Source organism: Natrix helvetica (genome assembly GCF_964273705.1).
Source record: "Natrix helvetica genome assembly, chromosome: 2".
Lineage (NCBI taxonomy): Eukaryota > Metazoa > Chordata > Lepidosauria > Squamata > Natricidae > Natrix > Natrix helvetica.
The window spans coordinates 224,342,352-224,366,157 of NC_138552.1; the positions used below are offsets into that span (position 1 = coordinate 224,342,352).

A 23,806-nucleotide genomic window follows, 5' to 3' on the forward strand; every position below is an offset into this window, starting at 1 on the left:
TCTTCGGCTTTGAAACGGAGATGAGCACCACCCCCTAGAGTCGGGAACAACTAGTACATATGGGAACCTTTACCTTTACCTATGTATGAGATATGTATGCAGGTAGGAGTACATTGTGTGTGTGTGTGTGTGTGTGTATGGACGGATGGATGTTTAGGCCACTATCCTATCTGAGGAAGGCTGATCTTGCATTGGTTATTCGTGTACTAATAACTTGTGATCCGTTTAAGGCTTTAATGTTGAATGATTTTTGAGAAAGTTGCAATTCAACTGGTGTATAGTGGAACTTTCTGGGAATTGCTGCAGTGGGTGCCATATAGTTAGTTAATGAGCTTATGTTAGTAATGCCTGGATGGAGAACAATGGCTGAAATTGAACCCTGGCAAAACAGAATAGCTTTGGGATTGGGGTTCTTTGGTCCTTGGATAATTACTATCTCTGGTCTTGGGTGCGATTGCATTACCCCAGACAGACCCAATGCATAATTGCTGTGTGTGTGTGTGCGTGTGTGTTCTCCTTGACTGATGACTCCTGCTCAGGGAGAAAGTGGCAGTCGTAGTCAGAAGGGCTTTTATGCAACTGTGGGTTGTGCATCAATTACACCTTTCCTGGACCAAGAGTCCCTGCTCATAGTTATTCACCTCCCATTTTGACTATTGCAATGCATTCTACATGGGGCTGCCCTTGAAAAGTATCTGGAAGGTTCAATTGGTGCAAAATGCTGCAGCTGGTATGGTTTTGTGCAGACCTAGATTTGCACATACATCATCTGTCTTGTGGGAGTTGCATTGGCTGCTAATTTATTTCTGGGTCTAATTCAAAGTGTGGGTTGTCACTTTCAAAGCTCTGCATGGCTTTGGGACTAGGTTATTTAAAGGACAGTCTTTTCCCAGACATATCTACTCAACCCACCAAACTGGGAAGGCAGGGAATGTTATGGGTTCCCTCTCCTAAGATCCATCTAGCAAGACTAAAAAGAAGGACCTTCACTGTACTAGCATCCTTTTTGTGGGACATCATCCCTACAGAGATAAGTCCCTCTCCCCACTTTAAATACTCTTTCGTAAGGCCCTGAAGACCTGGTTCTGCCAATAGGCCTTGGCAGAACCAAGGGAACCCCAGAGTGATAAGGAGCCCATCAGGTGGCTTGCCTGATTGTTGTAACCGGGGATGGGGGCTTATTGGTCTTTATATTGGAGCCCTTGTAAGTCACCCAGAGTGGCTGAGAATGAGTTGAGTGGCCATAAAAAAAAATCTTAATAAATAAATAAATAATTATACTGACTGCTGTATAAGATGTCCAAATTTAGAGTTCTAGTTTTAACTATAGGATAAGAAATACTTTCAATATTTCAATGCTCTATCCATCACAGGCTTTTCCCTTGATAGAGTTCAGCAATTAAATGCCTATGAGAAGCTCCCAAATAAAACATTTCGGAAGTAGTAAATAAATGTCACATCTTAAGTGCATTGATAGCCTCATTTCCATAAATTTAAAGCTCCGTAAACTGGTTGGTAATATTAACTTGTACTAAGTTCCATAATGTGCCTCTGTGATATGTGAAAACACATTTCTTTTTATCTTTCTGATCTTTTCTAATTTACTTGTCATTCATATTCCTTGGATGGCCTCAAATTCTAGCATAAAGAGATGTTTATCTCCCCAGTCATTTTTCCCAGCTGTGTAGAATTTGAAATACTTTTTAGCATGTTTCTCCTTAACTACCTTTTCCCCCAGTTATAACATTTCCTTATCAGGGAATTGCAAGATGCATTAATTTAGTATATGTGAAGCATTTCATAACATTTTCACCCTGAATCAAAGTACCCTTTAACTTCTTTCTGGGGTGTGTGTGGACTATAGCCTCTCCCTAAATCTAGTTGATGTTTGTTCATGGTATTATCACTTATGGCAGTTCTGTGAAGAAATTTGCTTGAAACTATGTGGTTATAACGCACCCCTAGCATTCTATATTCAGAGATTACCACTGGTTCTCTTCATATTTGCAAGCCATTCCTATATCATCTTCTACCCCTATGGATAATTCAAACCAACCTGGAAGCTCTTCAACTCCAGTCAGTTTTTCTTTAGGATTTAGTTTAAGAACATTTTAATGCCAAACACTAAGAGTTTGTATCTGCTTTAAGTGACACCTACTGCATATGTAATTTAAACCTCTGTATTTTATGGATCCAGAGAAAATTTCTAGATGTACAATATACAGAGATACAAAGCTCAGTGGAGGCTAGTTGCTTTCTCTGAAGAACATATCAAGTTCAGCCTTCAGCTAGTATCTCAGACAAAACATATCTCATGATCACAATTTTTTGATTGAGCCTAAAGACCAAACCAATTATTACGGCCCTTTGCCATAAGAGTTTGAGGACAGGAAAAAAATGCATATAAAATCTAGAAAACTCTTTGGTAACACAAACATCAGAATCGAATCTTTAAATTTGTGAACTATCCAGACTGATTTTTTGCCTAACATGTGATCTGCCAGTTTGAATGCCAACCAATAAGCATGCTTTATAGACTACTGGGCATTTAAAGAATATATATATTCTATATATACACATATATTGTGGCACCAGAAGGCCCATTTCTATTTTCTTCTCCAACCAACCATGATAATTTTAAATTTGTGAAATCATCTAGGCAGAAATTACTCCTAGTGCAGAGTTCCCCAACCTTTCTAGCTTTGTGGACCAGTGGGGGGAGAAGAGGGAATGGTTCCATGCAAGTGGTTGGCAAGCTTGCACATGCACACCTCCACTTTGCGCACACACCGTGCATGTGTACCTGCTACTCACGTAAATGGAACATGTGTGGAAGTGTTCAACTGCTGCTCATGCAAATGGGGGATGCGCTTGCACTCTCATGCAATCGCCCACCATTTCCATGGCCTGGTTGCAAACAGTTCATGGCCCTCTAGTGGGCTACGGCTCAGTGGTTGGGGATCTCTGTCCAAGTGCCGTTATTTCCTGGAGTAAAAGAAGCAGAAGCCAGGAAGTGCTGCCTTTTGATAGCATCACAGATTCTTTGGAGGAGTCTCCACAGTACAGATCAGACTGTCATCAATTGCTGCCTGCCTTCAGAGTGATACTGAAGAACGAACTATCCCTGGCGGACCTTCTAACTAGATCAGGCTGTATTCTGTTTTATTCTTTTTGATTAGTTGTCATTGTTTTCACTCTGACTTCTTTTTATGTCTTCTGTGGATTGTTTGAAATGGATTTTTAAAATATCTTGTAAGCTGCTGATTATCAAATTGATTGAAGCAAGGTACAAATGCAATAAATAAAACAAAAATAAATAAATAAATAAAAAAAAATAAAAAAAAATAAAACACTGGAAGTCTTTAAGAAGATGTTGGATAGCCATTTGCCTGAAACGGTATAGGGTTTCCTGCCTAGGCAGGGGGTTGGACTAGAAGACCTCCAAGGTCCCTTCCAACTCTACTATTGTATTGTATTGTAAATAGTGCCTTTTTTGTGCCTTTGAGATTCTTTACCCCACCCTTGTTATTTTTAGATTCTTTTAATTTAGAAAAATGGAAAAGTGACTCATGGTTTAAAGAAAAAAACCCTGAAAAATTCTTTATAAAGGATGCCTGTCTATGTTACATAAGCCTTGTAAAGTTAATGGCATTTAGAAGTATGTCCATATGGGTAGAAAAATGCAAGAGTAAATTGCGATATGGACGGTATCCTGAGAGACAAAAAAGGAGGTGATAGGGAGCAACTGCCAATAGTTTGCCTTCGGTTAAATACATGTTTTATTATAGGGCATAAAATAACAGATACTGCTTTGTGACATTTTGCATAACATTTCCTCAAAATTCCAAATGAGTTTCCAAAAATCTGAGGACTCCTGCTTTGGATAGAGAGATCTTTGAATAATTGATCAATGCTTAACATTTTTATCAGTCCTTCAGTGTAGACCAATTTAAGAAATAGGCTCAGCAGAGATTCCAGGAATGCTTTTTTTTATTGTAAGGTACAATAGCAAAATCTTGGAAGTCCACCCAAGATCTCTCTCTGACCTATCTTATATTAAACAAAATCAATGCAAGGTTATTTTCAATCTCTTCCCTCTGTCTTAGGACAATATCTTCCCCTTAATGTCTCTCATACTTTCCCCAGGTCTATTATAAACTCCTTTACATGTTTGCTTTGTGGCCCCTAATTTGAATAGGCGTGTTCATTAACTTTATTAATAGCTGCCTGATAAGCTATCAAGAATACAAGATTTATAGGTACCTTAAGTGTAATGGGCTATGAGAATGACCTTGAGACAGGAAGAAGTGATCCAGCCTAGACAACTGTCTGATAAGAGAATGAGTCCAAAGCAGGAATGGTGATGGAGAAAGCATCTCAGAACTGACTGTCCAGCATCTCAGAATTGACCCTTCCTAATTCTCTGAAACATAAAGGCAACACTGATGTCTGTCCTTCAAGTCAATCCAAATCAGAAACCAAAACTCAAAATATTAATACTTCCTTTATTGTAAGGTTACAGTAACAGGATCTTGCAAAACTAAAAGCACTTCCCTCTTCTCCTCCTTTTCATTCCAGAGAACTAGGAAGAACAGTTCTGAAATACTTTTTTTACCTTCATTCCTGCTTTGAACTTTTTTTCTTATCAGACAGTTCTCTAGGCTGTAGCTCTTCCTCCTGTCTCTCAAGGTCATTCAGCCTAATAGACAAAATACTAGTTTAAAAAATGGCCGTAGTGAAGGGATTAGGTTGCTTTAGATTTTTGGTGTGAGAAATGCCTTCCAATGAAATAGCTTCAGTTTTACTCAGCAATAAGCTGAAACAGGTAAATGACACAAACAATAGAATAAGTACAAGACAACATTATTATATGGGTGATATCAGATGTGGGTTGCTGCTGATTTGGCCCGGATAGCAGCAGCGGGAGGCTCTACCCACCCACCTGGATGCTTCTGCGCATGTGCAGAAGCGTTGCATGCCCGAAACAGTAGTAAAATAATTAACAACCTCTGGGTATATATATATGTATATTTCACGTATCCAACTATATAGACAGTATTAGTGTCACCTGCCTAATCCTTTTTTAATTTTGTAATTCGTGTAGTACTTTCTATGTGATTTTTGAAATTGGGGTCATCTGACTCTTTTCATATATTCTACTATGTTAGCTTACAATACAGTGGGGATGCAAGTTTGGTAGCTTTCCATTAAACCTCTCTGAAACACAACCAAACTTCCTTTATCAGAAAAGGAGCATGTAATTATAACCTTGAATAACGAAATTGGGTTTTGAAAAGCTCCAAGTTCCCGTCCCCAGCTGGACTTTTAGAAAGACTGCCAAAATAGCATAGACTTTTCAAGTTGACAATGAGCCTCACAAGCAGACCTAGTTCTCCAATGTTTCTTGCTGAGTTTTGAAGCCTAAGAAGCTCAAACAGTGTGTGTAACTTGGCATCCTCCTGCTACTTATGCTGTGCAACTCAAATTATACATAGCTTGAACTCCTTCTGCCAGTTTTATGCACACCTGTGGGACTAATAAACTTGCTGCTCATTAAATTCACCGGTAGCCCCCCTGGAACTGCACAGAAAGTAAATTAATGCCAAAACATTACAGCTATTCTAGTCCAGCAATCAGTTTGAAAGCTTTGATGTAAATAATAGTAATCTGTTTTCCCCTATGTGATCTATAGTGGGCATTCTGGATCATTTTCTGCAGAATTATAAAGTACTTGTTTCAGGGATAAAGTTGGAATATTAATTTATACATAGATTATTAAGATATGATTATTATTAGGAAAGTTGATATTCCTATATCAACTTTGTTTTGGTTCATATATTTGATTTCTTATTCATGTTTGTAAAGGTTTTTTTTAGAGATTGAATAAGGTGAAGTTAGGTTTCTAGTAATGTATTTTCCATTTTTTTAAAAAAAACATAAGCTCTAGAAATTTAAACTCATAAACTGGTTTAAATCCTACAATTGTTTTAGATAGCTCTAGATGGCCTAGTAGGTGCTCTTCCTTCTGCTGTGATATAAAGATTTCTGCTTGATTGTGCTACTTTTTTGTCTGCAAATCTTCCGAGGCAGAGATAGGCTTGAAAGATTCCTGTATGATTATCTACTGAAAGTGAACTTGATTAAATATATGGGTACCAGAATATTGGTGGTTTGCTTTCTATGTTCAGTGTTTCTAGGCCAGCACAAGTACCGTGTTTCCCTGAAAATAAGACAGGGTCTTATTTTCTTTTGACCCCCGAAATAAGCACTTGGCCTTATTTTCGGGGAGGTCTTATTATTTTTGAGGTGCAGGAGGTGGCGAGAGTGGTCACTGCTGTTGTGTTGCAATATTCTTGGGATGGCTTATTTTTGGGGACGGCTTATTTTAACGCATGTTTGGTTAAAACCCTGATTGGCTTTATTATCCGGGGAGGTCTTATTTTCAGGAAAACAGGGTAGTTCATCCAAAATATAAGGTGACAGTAATTGTAATATTAAACATTTCTGTTGTCGAGGAAATGCATATGCCTGATGCTCTTATAGTAGTCAGAATTAGATAATGCTTTCCCATTGTTATTCAGGTTTCTCTGGTCTTCTGTTGGCAATTATTTTTTTGGAGAGTTTGATGTAAGAGATACCATGATTCATTAATCATTTAATCTCCATATATTGAATAACTATGGACTTTAGTGAAAAGAGAGATGTGTCTTCAATTTGTAAAGATGGAGTGACTTCCCAGCAGTGAATAATAGCATTTATTCCTTCTGTCTGAGCTTGGTGGTTATTTTCCTGATATATTAATTTTAGCATTATCAAATACTGTTTGCATTTATTCTTGTTTTAAACATACTTCCCTTCTCCACATTTAAGAAAAATTATATGTTTGAAAATAGGGAGGAAGAGATATTGAGACCACCCTTTTGAATATAGAAGTCTGTAAGTGAGCTCCACCTGTGGTTTCCTTTTGTGAGCTGTTAGAAGGTTGATCCTTTTGCACAGAACAATCAGTAGACAATGAGGAATTGATAACATCAAATTTTAAAGTACAAATTTTAATTAACAAGTCTGAGTAAACGGGATCTAATTAATAATCAAAGAAAGAACACGATGTCCAATTTAGTCTTAGCAGAAACATAAAGATACTTACATTCTACCTTTTTTTAAATCAACACTACAGTAAATACAATGTAGTTGATTTCTTTTTGTCCTTTTAGTTTAATGGTTTTCTCTTACTTTTTGGTTTTTAGGATCCGGCATTTTCTTCAGTGATTCATGACAAACTACAGGTTCCCAATACTACCCGGAAAGCATGGAATGAGAGAGACAACCGGTGTGATGTGTGTGCCACTCACCTGAACCAGCTGAAGCAGGAGGCTATTCAGATGGTCTTAACACTTGAACAAGCAGCCAACGCAGAACACTGTGATGCTTCTCCTGGCTCTCCTCCTCCCCTTCCCAATATTCCCACCTTAGTGGGCTCTCGACATATGGGCAGCCTGCAACCCAGAGACTGGACATACCTGTCTGCTCCTTATGCTACTTCCAATTATGCTGGCTTTCTGCCTAACAAACTCAGTGGGAAAGTGAACAACATAGGAATCGTTAATGGGATAGAGAAGAAAAATGGTTCCTTGGGACACCAGACAAAGGTCAGTGTACAGATGGCTACCAGTCCCAGCAATGGTAACATCCTGAATTCTGTGGCTATCCAGGCTCATCAGTACCTAGACGGCACGTGGTCCTTGTCAAGAACAAACGGTATTACTCTGTATCCCTATCAAGTAAGTGGCGTTAGAAAGGATTTTCCCTCATTGATTCATACCTACAGAGTACTTTGTGGCTTTAAGAAATACATGTGTACTAACTAATTCTATGATAGTGTCAGGTTGTTTAATATAGAGTGGTTGATCTCATTTGCAATGACAGGAATTCATGACACTAAAATAAACCAAACATGCTGCCTTATTTTTGCAGTCTTCACAACCATTCTGTGGATTGCTAAATTAGCAGTGCAAGTAATAGATCCTTAGAATGAAGCAGTAACTGGCTCTCAGATGGGTTCGGTGTTACTAAACATGTTTGAGAAATACAACTAGTGCTAAATTCTAAACATAAAAGTAGTGGTTTCTTTGCATGTTGAGTGGGCATTTTTTCCTGGAAAGTCTAATGGGGAGAAATGCAAATTCTGGATCTTTTTTCTTCACTGCCTAGAAGAGTTTTAGCAGTAGTCCTTTGGAATTTTCTTCCTTCTACATTTCCAGGTGCAAAAGACGAGAAATGGAACCGGATTAAGTGGTTGAGGTCACCATCACCTCAGTGGTTGTGGTCATCATCCCCACATTGGGAAGGGTTGTTCTAAAGCAGTGGTTCTCAACCTTCCCAATGCCGCAACCCTTTAATACAGTTCCTCATGTTGTGGTGACCCCCAACCATAAAATTTTCATTGCTACTTCATAACTTCTCATCCAAGAAGCTTCTTCAGCACCGACAGGATAGTGGGGAATGGAAGGATTTCAGTCTCCAAGGAATATATATCCTTCCATTCCTCACTTTCCTGTCAGAGCTGAAGAATCTTCTTGGATGAGAAGCCAAACGTCTTCAAAGGAAAAACAAAGTCCAGTTGCCTCCAGAAAAAGCACCTTTGGGACATAACCTGGTTAGCCCAGGCAACCCATGTCCCCATGGACTCTGGAATCTCCAATGTCTAAAACAACTCCCCTGACAGCTGTATAACTGCGGAGGGTTGTTTATCGTAGCAACCGTGGCTGTTTTCTTCTTTCTCTTCCCCTGTCTCCCAGGCCATCACACCGGTCTCCCTCCCCTCTCGGCACAGCCAGCCATCAGTTCCTGCCTCAAGGAGGCTGACTTTTCCCTTCTGGCTGGTGACAGGTCACCAACGTTTGTTGTCAAAACTGCAAGCGATCCACTTCGGAGGTGGCGGCTGCCTCCCCCATTCCCACCTCGGGCCATCTTTACCAAATGCCCTCGCTCAAAACCCGGCTTCCTGCCTGGGCTCAAAACTCCGACATACATTTCCTAATAAGGTTTTGCAGGTATTGGCCAGCCCGTGTTTTCGAAAGGGAAAACTGGGGGAAGAATTAACAAGGGACCCCAGTTGGTTTGTGTGTGTGTGTGTGTGTGTGTGTGTGTGAAAGTGCCACTGAGAAAACTTCACGAGCAAAGAGAGCTTGAAATCCGGTGCGAGTTTCGAACTCACTTATTACACCTAGCAGCCGCCGGAGAGATTGCGGTGAGTCTCTCCTCCCTCCCTCCTTCGCTCTCTCTTGCTCCCTGCTCCTTTCTCCCAGCTTAAGATGCTGGGATTTCTATTCTCGATTTAGCTCCTGTGGCTAATTTGTCCTCAATGCCTCGGGGAAGAGACAGTGGGAGTTGGAAAAAGATTAAACCCGCAGGAACAGCGCCGGGTTCCTAAAAGCCATGCGGCTCCTTCCACGTTGCCAACCATGTTTGTGTGTTCAGTATGTGTCTCTTCCTCACGAGGTCTGCTTAATCCTCTAGGCCCTAGAAAGACCATGTGTTTTCCGATGGTCTTATGTGACCCCTGTGAAAAGGTCGTTCGACTCCCAAAGGGGTCGCGACCCACAGGTTGAGAACCGCTGTTCTAAAGGATGTAGTTTCTACACAACTCTTGCCGAATCAGCCTTCAAAACCATGTTGAAGAGTCAATGAACGAGGAGAAGTCTAGCATGGCAGTAGCCTGCCAAGACAAGTTAGCAAAGCCAGAGAATGTGGTGTTACTATTCTTATGTGATTGTAAGCAGGTGTGACATCATCTTTAAAGAGCTAATATTATTTTGCTCTCCCTTTTTGTTTGCTTTACTGATTCTCCATTTCATTGTAATGAAGACTAAATTACAATCAGACTAAAACATTTGTTGAATAATGGCCATGTTCGTTAACTGCAGGACTGGTAATTATGTTACCATCTGAGATTTTTCTTCCATTAAAGGTAAAAGGAGATGCTTTATCCCAAAACCAAATAGCATAGAGGGGCATGGAGAGGATCAGAGACTGTACAGAGTCAGGCTGTTTCCACTAGCAGATATTTTTCAGAAGTGCTGATCTAATAAGTCAGGGGGAAAAAATAACTGGATAAAGAGTATTATAAATCTAGTGGGATTCATTGCCCTGTTCATCATCTTTTTATCAGTCTTATGTCTTGGAACAAGAGCTACGGGATAACTAGACTTAATGGCTCCTGAGGTGGGCATCTCACCACTGCAGTTAGCTTTCCTTGCAGAATTGATAGCCTGCCTGGCAGAATCGGTTGACTGTTGCGAAGGTGGATCTTATTTTATTCTGTAGACACTGTGCATCTCAAATAAGAAAAAGTACTGTCTTGGACACGCATCTCAGCAAATCTTAACAAAGAAAATCTGCCAAGAAGAGGAACTCATAATATTTAACATATTAAAAAAGTTTGGTCCAAGCCTTTATAGAGTCCACATTTAGTGATTGCAGTCATACAGTGATTGTTCACTGTTATGAAATTGATAAAAAAGTAACTTGGTGACCAATCCTTGCATTTATAATCTCCTCAGATTTTTTTAGAGAAAGGTTGGGGATCCAAACTTGGATCCTTCATTGAGGAAAAACTCTCAAAATCATGCTCACACCTGGTGGGTGCCATTTACATTTTCCTCCCCATGTACAGGGAGAATCCTTACAGCCACATACCTGTCTGATCAGGTGCATATTGTCACAATAAACCACAGATGGATAGACATAGATTACAGGAGCTCTGAAATCTCTTTACTGAGGGGTGGCTCAGCAACTAGTGAACTAATCTTGAAGGGTGTCCCAGAATAGGCAATTTTCCACTAGGTTGTCCTTCCAAAAATTGAAGTAGCGGTTCACCCCAGAAAGCTGTGGTCTTGCTATAGTGCAGGAAATTTTGAAAGCAAGTAAAGTCAAGATGAATATTCTATTTTGCCTTTGATATTTGCTTATGGCCATCTGTTTTATACTTGTCCATTGCAGGGATTAGCTGCCCAACTTGTTATAGCAGAAAATCAAGTATTCTCCAACCAAAGGTGGGGACCAGTCTAGGAAATTTGGTTCTTGGAACTTTTCAACAGCTTTCTTTGGAATACAGTCTATACCCGTGATGGAGAACCTATGGCATGCGTGCCACAGGTGGCACACAGAGCCCTCTCTGCTGGCACACACACCATCGCCCTAGGTCAGATCTCCGTGGCGTTTCTCTCGTGAGCTTCTGTTTCCCTGCAAACAACGAAACAGAAGCTCATGAAAGAAAATATCTTATATCTTGCTGCGCTGCCAGTATTGGGATGCTCTACCTCCTGCTGGCCAGCTGGTCTTTAGGTTTCTGCTGCACATGTTCGTACACCTTTTCATTTGGAACAGAGGTGGGTTGCTGCCAGTTTGGCCCAGATCGTCCAAACTGGTAGTAGTGTTGGTGGGAGGCTCTGCCCACCCACCTGGACGCTTCTGCTCATGCACAGAAGTGTCACGCATGCACACACGGGAGTGCGCCCCATCTCTGGTTTGGGCATGCATGCATGCACAGTTTGGGTACTCAGTGTTTAAAAGGTTCACCATCACTGGTCTGTACTAAGAGGGGTAAAGTGACAAATAGAGCAATAAGGGAAGGGACTGGACCCATGTTCACTAGCCCATCATCTTTCGTGGACCAGAAGGATTTTTGCTTGTCCCTCTTACTCACATATTTGTATGCTTGTGTCAAGTTTTTATAGTCACCCACTAGCTGAATAGCTTTGCGTAGCATTGAAAGCATTAAAAATGTGTCCATTATGAATACAGTAGTTTTTGACTTACAACTGTTTATTTAGCAATTGTTCAATGTTACAGCAGCACTGAAAAGAGTGACATGTGCAGGTCTCACATTTACAACCTTTGCAGCATCCCCATGATCACATGATCAAAATTTGGGTGTTCCAAGGTCATGTGTTCTCTGTTTATGAGCTTTCCAGGGAGCTTCCGACAAGCAAAATCAATGGGGGAAGATAGATTTTCATAACAACCAAGTTATTTGCTTAACAACTGCAGTGATTCCCTTAAGAACTGTGACAAAAAAGATCGTAAAATTGGACATGGCTCACTTGACAGTCATCTTGCTTAGCAACAGAAATTCTGGTCTCAGTTGTCGTCATAAGTCAAAGATACCTGTATAAAAAAACAACAAATAGCACATAAATTCATATAACACAATTAACACATACAGATGGTTCGTATAATATTTTGGCCCAGTGTTTCAAAGAAGAGACAGGTCTTCAGATTTATTTAAAAAGCCAGCGAAAGTAGGGTTCATCCATGTTTTGAAGTGGATGTTTTTTCCCCAAAGGGCAGCCACAAGGGACAGAGAAGGCATCCTTCCTGGATCTCATAAGATAGCAGTGTTTAATATTCAAAAATTGTAGCATCCCAAAGTTTTCAGAACTTATTGCATAGGCACAGATGTTCACAGATCGGTAATCTTGCAAGTAACTAGGCCCTCTGTTATGAGAATTTTATTTTTGGTCCTGCCTTCTTTCTAAGACTTAGAAAAATCAGTAGATGCTGGTTTGGGGCCTGCCTCTACCTTGCCATCCACAAATCATCTAATCATCATGTCTCAAAAGCAGTATCCTCAGGACTCTCACACATTCCCTGACATCCAGTTTTTGGTGTATTGCGATGTGGATGTAGAACAATAGATTTTTATCTAGTCATAATTGGACAAGGCAGTCATGCTTGTGAAGCAAGATCGAGAGATCTCTCTCTACACCTTCTTGAAAACTGAAAAACATGCATTCTAGGAGAAGCACCTGTGTACCCAGTGGTGATTTTTTCAGCTTTGGTAATACCGAATGGAATCATTATATGAAGGGGAAGCCAAGACTTACTGGGTCTGTCCAAGAAGCTGTTCCCCAAGAAAATGCTGAACTATTAACAAGCCAATAATATTTATTTTTTGATTAGTTATTTCCAAAAATAGTGACAGTTTACTCAATATTTCTTTCTTTCTTTGTTTATTTAGTTATTTATTTATAACAGTTATATAGCTAGCCCAATTTATATCAAACTTTAGGCAGTTCTCAACCCACCCATTTTATTATACCTGTACTATTGTTCTGTGTCTTACTCTCATCCTGTGTGAGTTTAATAGTACAGCTGTATTATTGTTCTGCATCTTACTTTCAGAAAGTAGGTTGTACCCTGTCTTCTCATGGAATAAAGGAGTTAATCATTTTCTGTAGGGTCCTTCTAGAAAGACACTTCATGCAAGTCCAGCTTTCCTTTTGTACAATGAGAGGATTTTTGTCACTTTTCCACGTTCAATTTCATGCTTGCTATTTGAGACAATTGCTGTGGATATGAATGATGTTCTTTTCATAGAAAGAAATTTAGGATGCTAGTAAATGTTTTCTTAAGGACCATGGTTCTGGCAGTTAGTCTTTAAATGCCAAGTAACCAAGCAATCAGAAAAGAGGTGTGATTGTGTGTGCATGTCCCAGCTTGTAGTCAAAACATCTGATAGCCTTTTTTCAACAACAGAAACAATGCAAGAGATTGAGAATGAACAACATCTAGCCAATCTCTGTTGGATTCTGTGCTAATTATAATGATTGTCTTACAATCATTCTGGTATGATTTGATCTGACATGACATTTTTATGCATGGCTTAATGACCTGGGAATCACTTGATTATCCTTCATGATAGCAGGAAAAAAACCTGAAATTGAGAGTAAAGAATATTCTAGCAACTAAAAACAGCTAAGAAGGCTTATCCTGTGAGTCTAACAACCCCATGACACAGCTATGATGTGAAGAGTCATTTAAAAGAGTGAGATAATCCTTTAATGCAGTGCATGACATGAGAACACAATTAGTAAGGATTTGGATACTTGATTTTTTCCCTCAGTCTAGTTAGTTTGTTCAGATATGGGGCATCTCTTTTATGACAAGCAATCTAGGATAATCTGGGCCTGGGAAAGCTAGGGTAAGGGTAAGAAATTCTCAATAAAGTTTAATAAAGATGATATCTTTTTTGTGGTCAAATATGCTATCAAATCATTCTGTGATGAAGAACGCATTTTTAAAGAAACTTGTTACATAAACTTTTAAGTAAAGGTGTAAAATACTTTTAATAACTGAAATTTAGTTTATAAGTACATTTTAAACCAATTCTGCTTTTATGGGAAAGTATGCTGTATTTTGGAAAGTGACTAAAGTTGTTTCTTCTCTGAGTAAGGAATTAAATTTGCAATGAATGAACAAGGAACCAGAGGCTCTGAGGATAATTAAGGGATTTTCCTTGTTTCATTTTAGGAGAAGGTGATACTATTTAGGGATACACAGTAAATATATATAACAAAGATGGGGAAAAAACAAATGCTTCTGAATGATACAAACAATGCACAAATAAATATTCTAAAATCCTCTTTCCACGTTAACAAAAATACAGACCAATTCAGGGTTTGAGGAACTCTTAATGCTTATTTTACTCCTTCACTGTAACAATGATCTTTATTCTACATTTATGAAAAATAAGCCTGAAGGAGACTCCTTAGCCTTAGTCATACAGCCGACTTTCTGTATGAATGAAGAATGCCAGTTGATCATATGCTTCTGAATGATGTGCTGAATGATTGGAAAAGAATGGTTATCCATGGACCAAAGTCATGAAGGAAGACTCCTAGATAGTGGAATAATTTTAATTGTAATATTCTCTGGAAAGCTGAATGAGGTACTGCAGAATTTTTCACAATCAGTGCACTTAGTTTGTTATTCCCAGGTGAATTCAAGAATTCAAGTATAAAGGTAATGACATGTCACCTTCCAAAGTGCTGAACTGTCTATCATGTTTAAGATTACTAGGGGTTCTTGGCTGAACATCAGTAAGCTTGTTTCATAAAGAAGTGCAATTTTAATAATTCATGCCCTTAGTGTATTTAAAAAAATATTTTTAAAGGAAGTAAATTTTACAAAGATTCTTCTAGCTAATCCAGTAAGGCCTTATTTACAATTAAAACAAATACTGTATTTTAGCTCATATATTTTTTAAACAATTCTTTATTTTATGAAATAATTTCTTTATTCTTTTACTTAAAAATAATATTGGGAAGAATAGTACTGAAGGGGATATTAGAAAACCTTATACAGTAAAATTTTACCTCCGTTGCTAAACGTATTAATATTAGATTGATGGGGTTAATTTCCATTGTGCTAGATGAAATAGAATAACGATATGAAAGTTTGATGCATTTTAAACTACTATTTCCTGATTTGGTTCTTTCCATCATCGTAGGAGATTATGGAAGTTGGAGTCCATCATGTGGAGAAAACAATCCGGCAAGAAGAAAGATTATTTTCTTTTGCTAGTTAAGCTTCTTACTTTCCTTCTCTTTTACTTAGAGAGGCCATCATTAAAATAATCATGAATTTTGGGTTTCAAAGACAGCATCTGTATATAATGAGAATAGTCCATTGAAATCTCCCAGTTGCAGAGGTCCATGGATCCTCAGCCATTGATACAGTATTTTGGGTTCTCTTGGAGCAGACTGGCAGGAAAGTTATGGAGAAAGAAGATAGTGCCCTTTGTGTGAGCTGATTTCTTCCTGGGAGACAGTGGATTGCAGCATGTTATGAGCAGTGGAAACATATTTTATAGCTAACAGGCAGAAGAAAATGGATTAGAGGCTATTCAGAATAATGTATGAAGAAACAAAACAGTTCCTGCTGCAGGACTTTAAAGAAGAACTATACAGAATAATGTTTGCATGGAAATTTGCTTGATTTGAACAAACTAGAATGCTGCTTTATGGGGATATAAAATAGTTTGAGAATCAGTTCTCCTTGTTTTGATGGCAAAACTTTTGCTTCCAATATTATGCAACAATTGGTTAAATATGTGAATAAGAAATTTAGTGGCTTTGGTTATGTTTTGTTTGACCCAAGATAAAGATCAGCTGCTACACAGAGTTGCTTTTCTTTTATCAAAATGACCATCCAGGTGTCCTCACTATGTAACAAGAATGAGAGACTATACACTCCATTCCACACTACTAGCTAGGAAACGTGATGAGATAGAAAAGAGTTGCACTAATTGTAGTAAAGAAGAAATTATTGGTAAGGAAAGATTAGACTTTTCTAACTGTATGTAATATGTAATCTAACAACAACAACAACAAAAATAGTCAATGGTATTTGTGACACATTTTTAAATGTTCAGGTGACTGAGTTTCATGTATTTTTAATAATCATTAATAATATTAATAATTAAAAATTCAACGTGTTACCACCTAAAGCAAATGTCGCCTCTGTAATGAGAAGATGAGACAGTCGACCACTTGAGCAGCGGGTGCAGCAAAATTTCACAAATTGACTACCTACAACACCATGACCGTGTTGCTAAGATTATTCACTGGAAATTGTGCCAAAAGTTTGGATTTGAGTACAGCAAAAACTACTGGGACCATCAGGTTGAGAAGGTTTTAGAGAATGAGAAAGGCAAGATCTTGTGGGACTTCAGAATCCAGACTGACAGGCACTTGGCCTACAACACACCTGACATAACAATAATTGAAAAGAAAAAAGTATGGTTCATTGACATTGCAATACCTGATGATGCACGAATTGAAGATAAACAGCAAGAAAAAATCACAAAATACAGGAACTTGCAAATTGAGGTTGAGCGACTGTGGAAAAAGAAATCATGTGTTGTCCCAAATGTAATTGGAGCCCCTGGAGCAATACCTAAAGGGCTACCTCGCTATTTGAAAATTCTAAATTTACCTTACTTGAACATTCTGACTCTACAAAAAACCACCCTACTTGGAACAACTTATATCCTCCGACGTTACCTTAACAGTTCCTAGGTCCTTGGTTAGGGCTCAAGCTGTTAGACTACCAACCAGCCCCAAAGGCTGTGAATCTCACCAAAGATTAACTACATAATAATAATAATAAGCCCGGATGAGAAAGGAGGAGGGTTGGGGTCAGGTTGGCAACCTGGCCCCATAAAAACACGCCAACCCATACAATATGGTGAAAGAAACGACTAAAAAGTCTATACCGCATCGGTCGTCGTGCAGGTTAACAAGGGCCACGGCGGATATTGAGGTCCCTGGGCATCCGTCAACAAGTGGGCTACAAGTGGACCAGCCAACAAAATGACAAAAATATAGTGCAGATGAAAATCGTGCCATAATGGCCTGTTATTACAACTCAGAGCCAAAAAAAGAGGCTACTTAAAGCGAATGTATGATTTATGGAAACAACAATATCCGGATTTAAATGTTAGTGAACAACGACTAGCAGATCAAAGGCGATTTATTATTCGGAATAAAGTGTTTAGCGAAGTTGAACTTGAGGAAATTAAGGCAAATTGCAAAACAAAAAAACAACAACATCACAAGAGGAATTAACTGATACTCAAGACACAACTAAAGAAATAATAGTAGAACTCCCAGAGGAAGCTGTCGGAGAGGAAATAACAACACTACCACCAGAACCAGTTACCATTGAACCAACTGATGAACCAACTCAAAAACAAAAAGAACTGAAGGACAAGATCAGGGGGCATTTTCTGGCTAGTGAGGAAAGGCAATGTTTACCATCATTAAAAACTGTCCCAAAGAAAATTTTGGGTCCTATCATGAAAATGGTTAATGCAGTGCTTTCAACAATTGAATCGGGATCCATCTTGGAAACGAATTAGTTAATGTACAGTGCAGCTGTAATAGTCACTAATGAACTAGGCATTAAAATCAAAGCACCTAAGCACACAATGGAAAAAGCATCAAAGCCAAAGTGGAAAATCCGATTAGAACAAAAAGTCAAAACAAGTAAGGGCAAATGCTAGCAACTTAAAGAACAGCAAAACCATAGATCAGCTGATCAGAAGATATAGATTGGATACAAGAAACATCAATGAAGCTATAGAGATTGTGAAACAGCAGATAACAGCAACAGCTAGAAAAATTGAGAGATATGAGGCACGAATCATCCAATACAAACAAAATCAACAATTTTGATCAGACCAACGGTGTTTTTATCAAAGTCTTAATGTGAATGGTGACACCAAAAGTGAAAAACCAGAAAAGCAGGCCAGAGCTGAATTCTGGAAAGGTTTGTGGGAGAATGCAAAGGACTATAATAAGGAAGCAAAGTGGATACATAACTTTGAGAAAAGCATTGGTAACAAACAAATGCAAGTATTAGAAATAATAACTGAGATGGTCAAAAATTGAGTAAAAAAAGTAAAGAATTGGACATCACCTGGAAATGACCAATTACATGGTTTCTGGCTCAAATATCTGACCAGTTTACATGCAATATTGGCCAGGCAACTGAATGAAATTTTACAAAATGGTCAAATTGATGAATGGTTGACAACTGGAAAAACATACTTGATTCAGAAAGATGCAACTAAAGGAACAATACCTGAAAACTACAGACCGATAACATGCTTGCCAACAACCTTCAAATTACTCACAGGCATTATTGCAGATAATATTATGGATTATTTGGAGACAAACAACATCTTGCCAGTAGAGCAAAAAGTCAATAAAAGAAGGAGCAGGGGCACAAAAGATCAGCTCCTGATTGATAAAATGATATTAGAAAATTGTAAGAAAAGAAAAACGAACTTGAATATGGTCTGGATTGATTATAAAAAGGCATTCGACTCATTGCCACATAGTTGGATCATAAAATGCTTAGAAACAACTGGCATTAGCAAAAATATTACATCCTTCACTGAAAAGGTGATGAAACAATGGAGAACTGAGTTGGCAGTAGGGAATGAGAACTACGGAATGGTCAATATCAAGCGAGGAATTTTCCAGGGTGATTCACTTTCACCTCTTCTCTTCATCATCGCGATGATCCCGCTTTCAGTAATCTTTAAAAAAATGAAATTAGGCTACCAAACAGCCAAAGAAGCTGAAAAAATTTCGCATTTATTATATATGGATGATTTGAAACTCTATGGTAAGTTAGAAATGAAATTCAATCACTGACAAACACAGTCCGAGTATTCAGCACCGATATTTCAATGCAGTTTGGCATGGAAAAATGCACCACTGTATCCATAAAAAGGGGCAAAATCATTGCGTGTGAGGGAATTGAAATGCCCAATGGCCAACTAATTAAATGCTACGAAAATGAAGCCTACAAATATTTAGGCATTCTGCAGTTGGATAACATCAAACATGGAGAAGTAAAAACTATTGTCAAGAGAGAGTACACCAACAGAGTTAGGAAAATTTTGAAATCTAAATTAAATGGTGGAAATACAATCAAGGCCATAAATACTTGGGCAATACCAGTTATAAGATACACAGCTGGTATAGTTAACTGGACACAAGCTGATTTGGACATTTTGGACTGAAAAACCAGGAAACTAATGACAATGCACTACAGTTTATATCCATGCGGTGACACTGATCGATTATACCTGCCCTGAAAATCAGGTGGCAGAGGATTATTACAAGTGAAGCAAATAGTTGAAGAAGAAAAACATGCACTGGCTGATTATTTAAAAGAAAGTCAAGAACATCTTAATCGAAGTAAAGAACAAAAATCTACTGAAGGCCCAACAGATGAAACAAGAATACAGAAAAGATGTGATAAAATCAAGAATGGAGAGTTGGCAGAACAAAGCATTGCATGGTCAATTTCTGGAAAAAATAAAAGATAAAGTGGACAGTGAAAAAACCTGGTTATGGTTAACAACAGGTACATTAAAGAAAGAAACAGAGTCACTAATCCTGGCTGCGCAAGAACAAGCTATCCGAACAAATGCCATTAGGGCCAAAATTGAAAAATCCTCTGATGATGCCAAATGCAGACTCTGCAAAGAAGTTGATGAAACTGTTGACCACATACTCAGCTGCTGTTAAAAAATCGCCCAGACTGATTATAAATTGCGGCACAATTCAGTAGCACAAATGATCCACTGGAATTTGTGCAAAAATATTAAAACAACAACAAACTGGTGGGAACATAAGCCTGAAAAAGTCACCGAAAATCAGATGTCAAGATCCTATGGGATTTTTGTATATAAACGGACAAAATACTGGCGCATAACACACCAGACATCACACTGGTTGAGAAAAATAAGGTTACAATCATAGACATCGCAATACCAGGTGATAGCAGGGTCGACGAGAAGGAACATGCGAAGAAAAATCGCGAAATACCAGGACCTAAAAATTGAAATTCAACTATTATGCCACATACCAGCAGTGGTAATTCCAGTGGTAATCGGCACACTGGGAGCTATTCCAAAAGCACTGGAATTACATTTAAAACAGATAAAACTTGACAAAATCACCATTAGTCAAATGCAAAAAGCTGCACTGCTTGGATCTGCACGTATATTATGAAAATACGTTATGACGTCCTAGGCCCCTGGGTGGGGCCCGACTAATAATCAATGCCAAATCCGGCGAAACAACTGGCCGCTGTCATACAATCGTATAATAATAATAATAATAATAATAATAATAATAATAATAATAATAATAATAATAATAACAACAACAACAACAACAACAACAACAACAACAACAATAATAATAATAATATCCTCCGACATTACCTTAACAGTTTCTAGGCCCTTGGTTAGGACTTGAGCTGTTGAGCTACCAACCAGCCCCAAAGGCTGTGAATCTCACCAAAGATTAACCACATAATAATTTGCCTGACGATTCCAAGTTGTACCCATTCAGTTTGCAACTTGCCATTTGATTCTGTGTTGTCCAACTGTAATCTTTTTACTTTTTTTTTCCTTCTCTACTTTTTTTGAGCTATAAATGCAAAACAGGCAAGACTAATTCCTCTTCCCTTCATAAAATTCATGTGAATCACTTTGTGAAAAAAATAAGTACTTGTGCAGGGAGGATATAGTGCAGTGCAACATACCATAATATATAAGGCAGTTTAAAATTATTTTCATGTTTCTGGAAGGAAGATTTTCATTTCTGTTTTGATTTAAGAAGTAATTTATAGTAACAAAATATATGTTTCTCTGCTGGCCTAGCTGTGCTGAACAGGGCAGTTCAAAACAGCCAGTTTTAAATTTAACTTGCCATATCAAGACATCTTCCTTTGAATGTCCCTGATGAGTTTTTAAAAGTAGCATAGTTTGTGCGCTTAAAACAGAAATGATTGTTATGGGATTAGATACTAAATCCAGGGATTAAGTTGTTGGTCTCAGATAAAGAAGGCTTTTGAGATTTGGAACGCAAAAAAAAAAAAAAAAAAGGAAAGGGGCCTTTTTTTAACCTATTGCCTTATTTGGTCACTTTGTCAGTAAGTGTCAATAACTAATAGGTAGATAAAAATGCCAAATCCAGTCTAAGCATCTGACTGACAAACATACTAATAATAATTGCGCTCTGAGAGAATTTTCATCTGTTAATTGCAAAAAACCCCATGACATGGATCCATACCTATACTACACAGATACATTACAACATCCTTGGGAAGGCCTAGGTTCTTGGCATGAAGGCCAACACCAGCTAAAGAACTGGCAGGTGTGATTTCACATTTGTAAATAAAATAATAATAATCACCACCAGTCAATTGCAAAAGGAAGCTTTACTTGGAAGAGCATCTATCCTGTGACAATCCTTTAACACAACAACATTTGCCTTTCCTGGAAAGGACTCGATAAGTGGATAAAAATGACAAATCCAGTCTAAAATGTGGCCGACTATGACTAACAACCACCACCACCTCCTCCTCCTCCTCCTCCTCCTCCTCCTCCTCCTCCTCCTCCACCACCACCACCACCACCACCACCACCACCACCACCACCACCACCACCTTAAATACTTTCAAGCAGTGTGAGACTCTAAGCCTTAACTGGATCTCCGATTTTTGGAGCATAATTGGAGCCTGCTTTAAACATTGGAGGGCAGTTTATCTGAATCAGTTTGTCCTGGAGACACAGAGACTTTCTACACTCCAATGATCTAATTTTAGGGAACTATAATCCCAGTATTACCGTGTTTTCCTAAAATTATGACATGTCCTATAAATAAGGCCATGCCATATTTTTCCTGTGGGCAAAAATATACGCCCTCCCCAATAATAAGCCCCATGGACAACAACACCCCCCCACCAGCCAGGCAGAGTGCCACTCACCAACCTAATGATATCCCGAAGAGGCAAAGCCTCAGGAGCTGGGGAGAGTGGGGGGCAAAGGCACTCACATTGCTTGACACCTTTGGGATACCGCTAGGTTGGTGTGTGGCACTGTGCCCAGCTGGAGCGGGGGGTTGCCCGGCAGCTGCTCTCATGAGCAGCTAACCGGCAACGAACCTTTCCAGCCGGGCAGAGCGCCACTCACCGACCCCGTAATATCCCAAAGGCGCTAAGCTGCGTGGCGCTCTGCCTGGGTGGAAAGAGAGGTTGCACGAGCACTTGTTTCGTCTCTAGCTCACGTGCCTCCCAGCCTCACCATGTTCAGCTCTCCCTGCAGGGTGCCGCCGCTGCCATGGCCCCGCTGTTGCCGCCGCTGCCTCGCTGCAACTGCCGCCATGCTCCAAGCATAACTGGCTTCCAAACTCCGGAGATCCACTGCCGAGTCTTCCGGCAGTGGCCGCTCTGGGACTACGCTCTATGGTTGTGGACTGGCTGTTGGAAGACTCTGGTGGGACAGAGAGCTGCCAGAAGATTCGGCAGTGGATCTCCGGAGTTTGGAAGCCGGTTATGCTTGGAATATGGCGGCGTTGGCAGCGGGGCCATGGAGAGCTGGGCATGGTGAGGCTGGGAGGCATGCGAGCTGGAGGCAGAACAAGTGCTCACGCAACCTCTCTTTCCAGCCGGGCAGAGTGCCACGCGGCTTAGTGCCTTTGGGGTATTACTGGGTTGTTGAGTGGTGCTCTGCCCGGCTAGAAAGGGGGGGTTGCCAGGCAGCTGCTCATGGTGGCTTTGTTGCACTGCTGCAACAGGACAACACAGCTGTTTGCCCCAGAGGCTGTGCCTGGCTCTTCAGGTGTCCGGTCACAAGAGAGCAGCCACCCGGCAACCCCAAACCAATAATTCCCCCCCCCCAATAATAAGGAGCAAGCAAAATTTGGGGTGGTCAAAAGAAAATAAGACCCTGCCTTATTTTCGGGGAAACACAGTACTTGAGGACATTAGCTTTTGGGGAGGAGGGTGATATAAACAGTAGCATTTAATATCAAATAATAATAGTTTGGAAACCAGAAGAACAAGACTTTGAAGAGGGTATAAGAAGGCATAGGAAAATAGTGATCAGTGATTAATTATATGACTCGGTTGGAATATTTTCACAGCCAGTAGATTTCTTGTTCAATTTCATCAAATAAGCTTCACCCTTAATATATATCTATTTATCCATTCATACAATAAATGGCAGCATGCACAGCTACAAAGTCACTCTCCCAGTAATAGGAATATGTACCCTTCTCTGAGTAGAGGGAGATAAATTCCCCATTACAGAATAAATGAATGAAACTCAATAATTGGCCGTAATCAAATTCCACAGCTATAAACAGAAGTATTCTTTCTGTTTATAAACAGTTTTTATGCCTTGACGAAAAGAGGGAAGACAGTTTTTATTAAATCCCTTTCTCTCCCCAGAGCTCTGGGTCACTTTCTACACTCCCCTAAGATTGCAGGGAGAAGAAGAAATCATGAAAGATTGTGTTTCTCCTTTTCGGTAGCAGAAACAAACCCAAATATATTCTTTTCCACTATCTCTATATCCGTATCTATGTTTACATTTTAAGTATGTGTAAGTGATAGAAACCTTTTCAAATTAATTTGCCATTTGTAACACATA

At 39.2% G+C, this 23,806-nt stretch overlaps 1 protein-coding gene and 1 long non-coding RNA gene across 3 annotated transcripts in view; both read left to right on the top strand.

The window, feature by feature from the left end:
* The window catches only part of LOC309388140, a 432,191-nt gene that overhangs the window by 197,972 nt on the left and 210,413 nt on the right, over positions 1-23,806 (top strand). The gene's annotated exons all lie outside the window — the stretch shown is intronic.
* Positions 1-23,806, top strand: part of KIF26B (kinesin family member 26B) — a 308,871-nt gene that overhangs the window by 74,652 nt on the left and 210,413 nt on the right. The window contains exon 3 of one of the 2 annotated variants that reach the window (XM_081945182.1): positions 7,248-7,781. In XM_081945182.1, coding sequence (XP_081801308.1) covers positions 7,248-7,781 — 534 coding nt within the window. The remainder of the gene's footprint in view (positions 1-7,247; positions 7,782-23,806) is intronic. The other variant, XM_081945183.1, reaches the window with a different exon arrangement.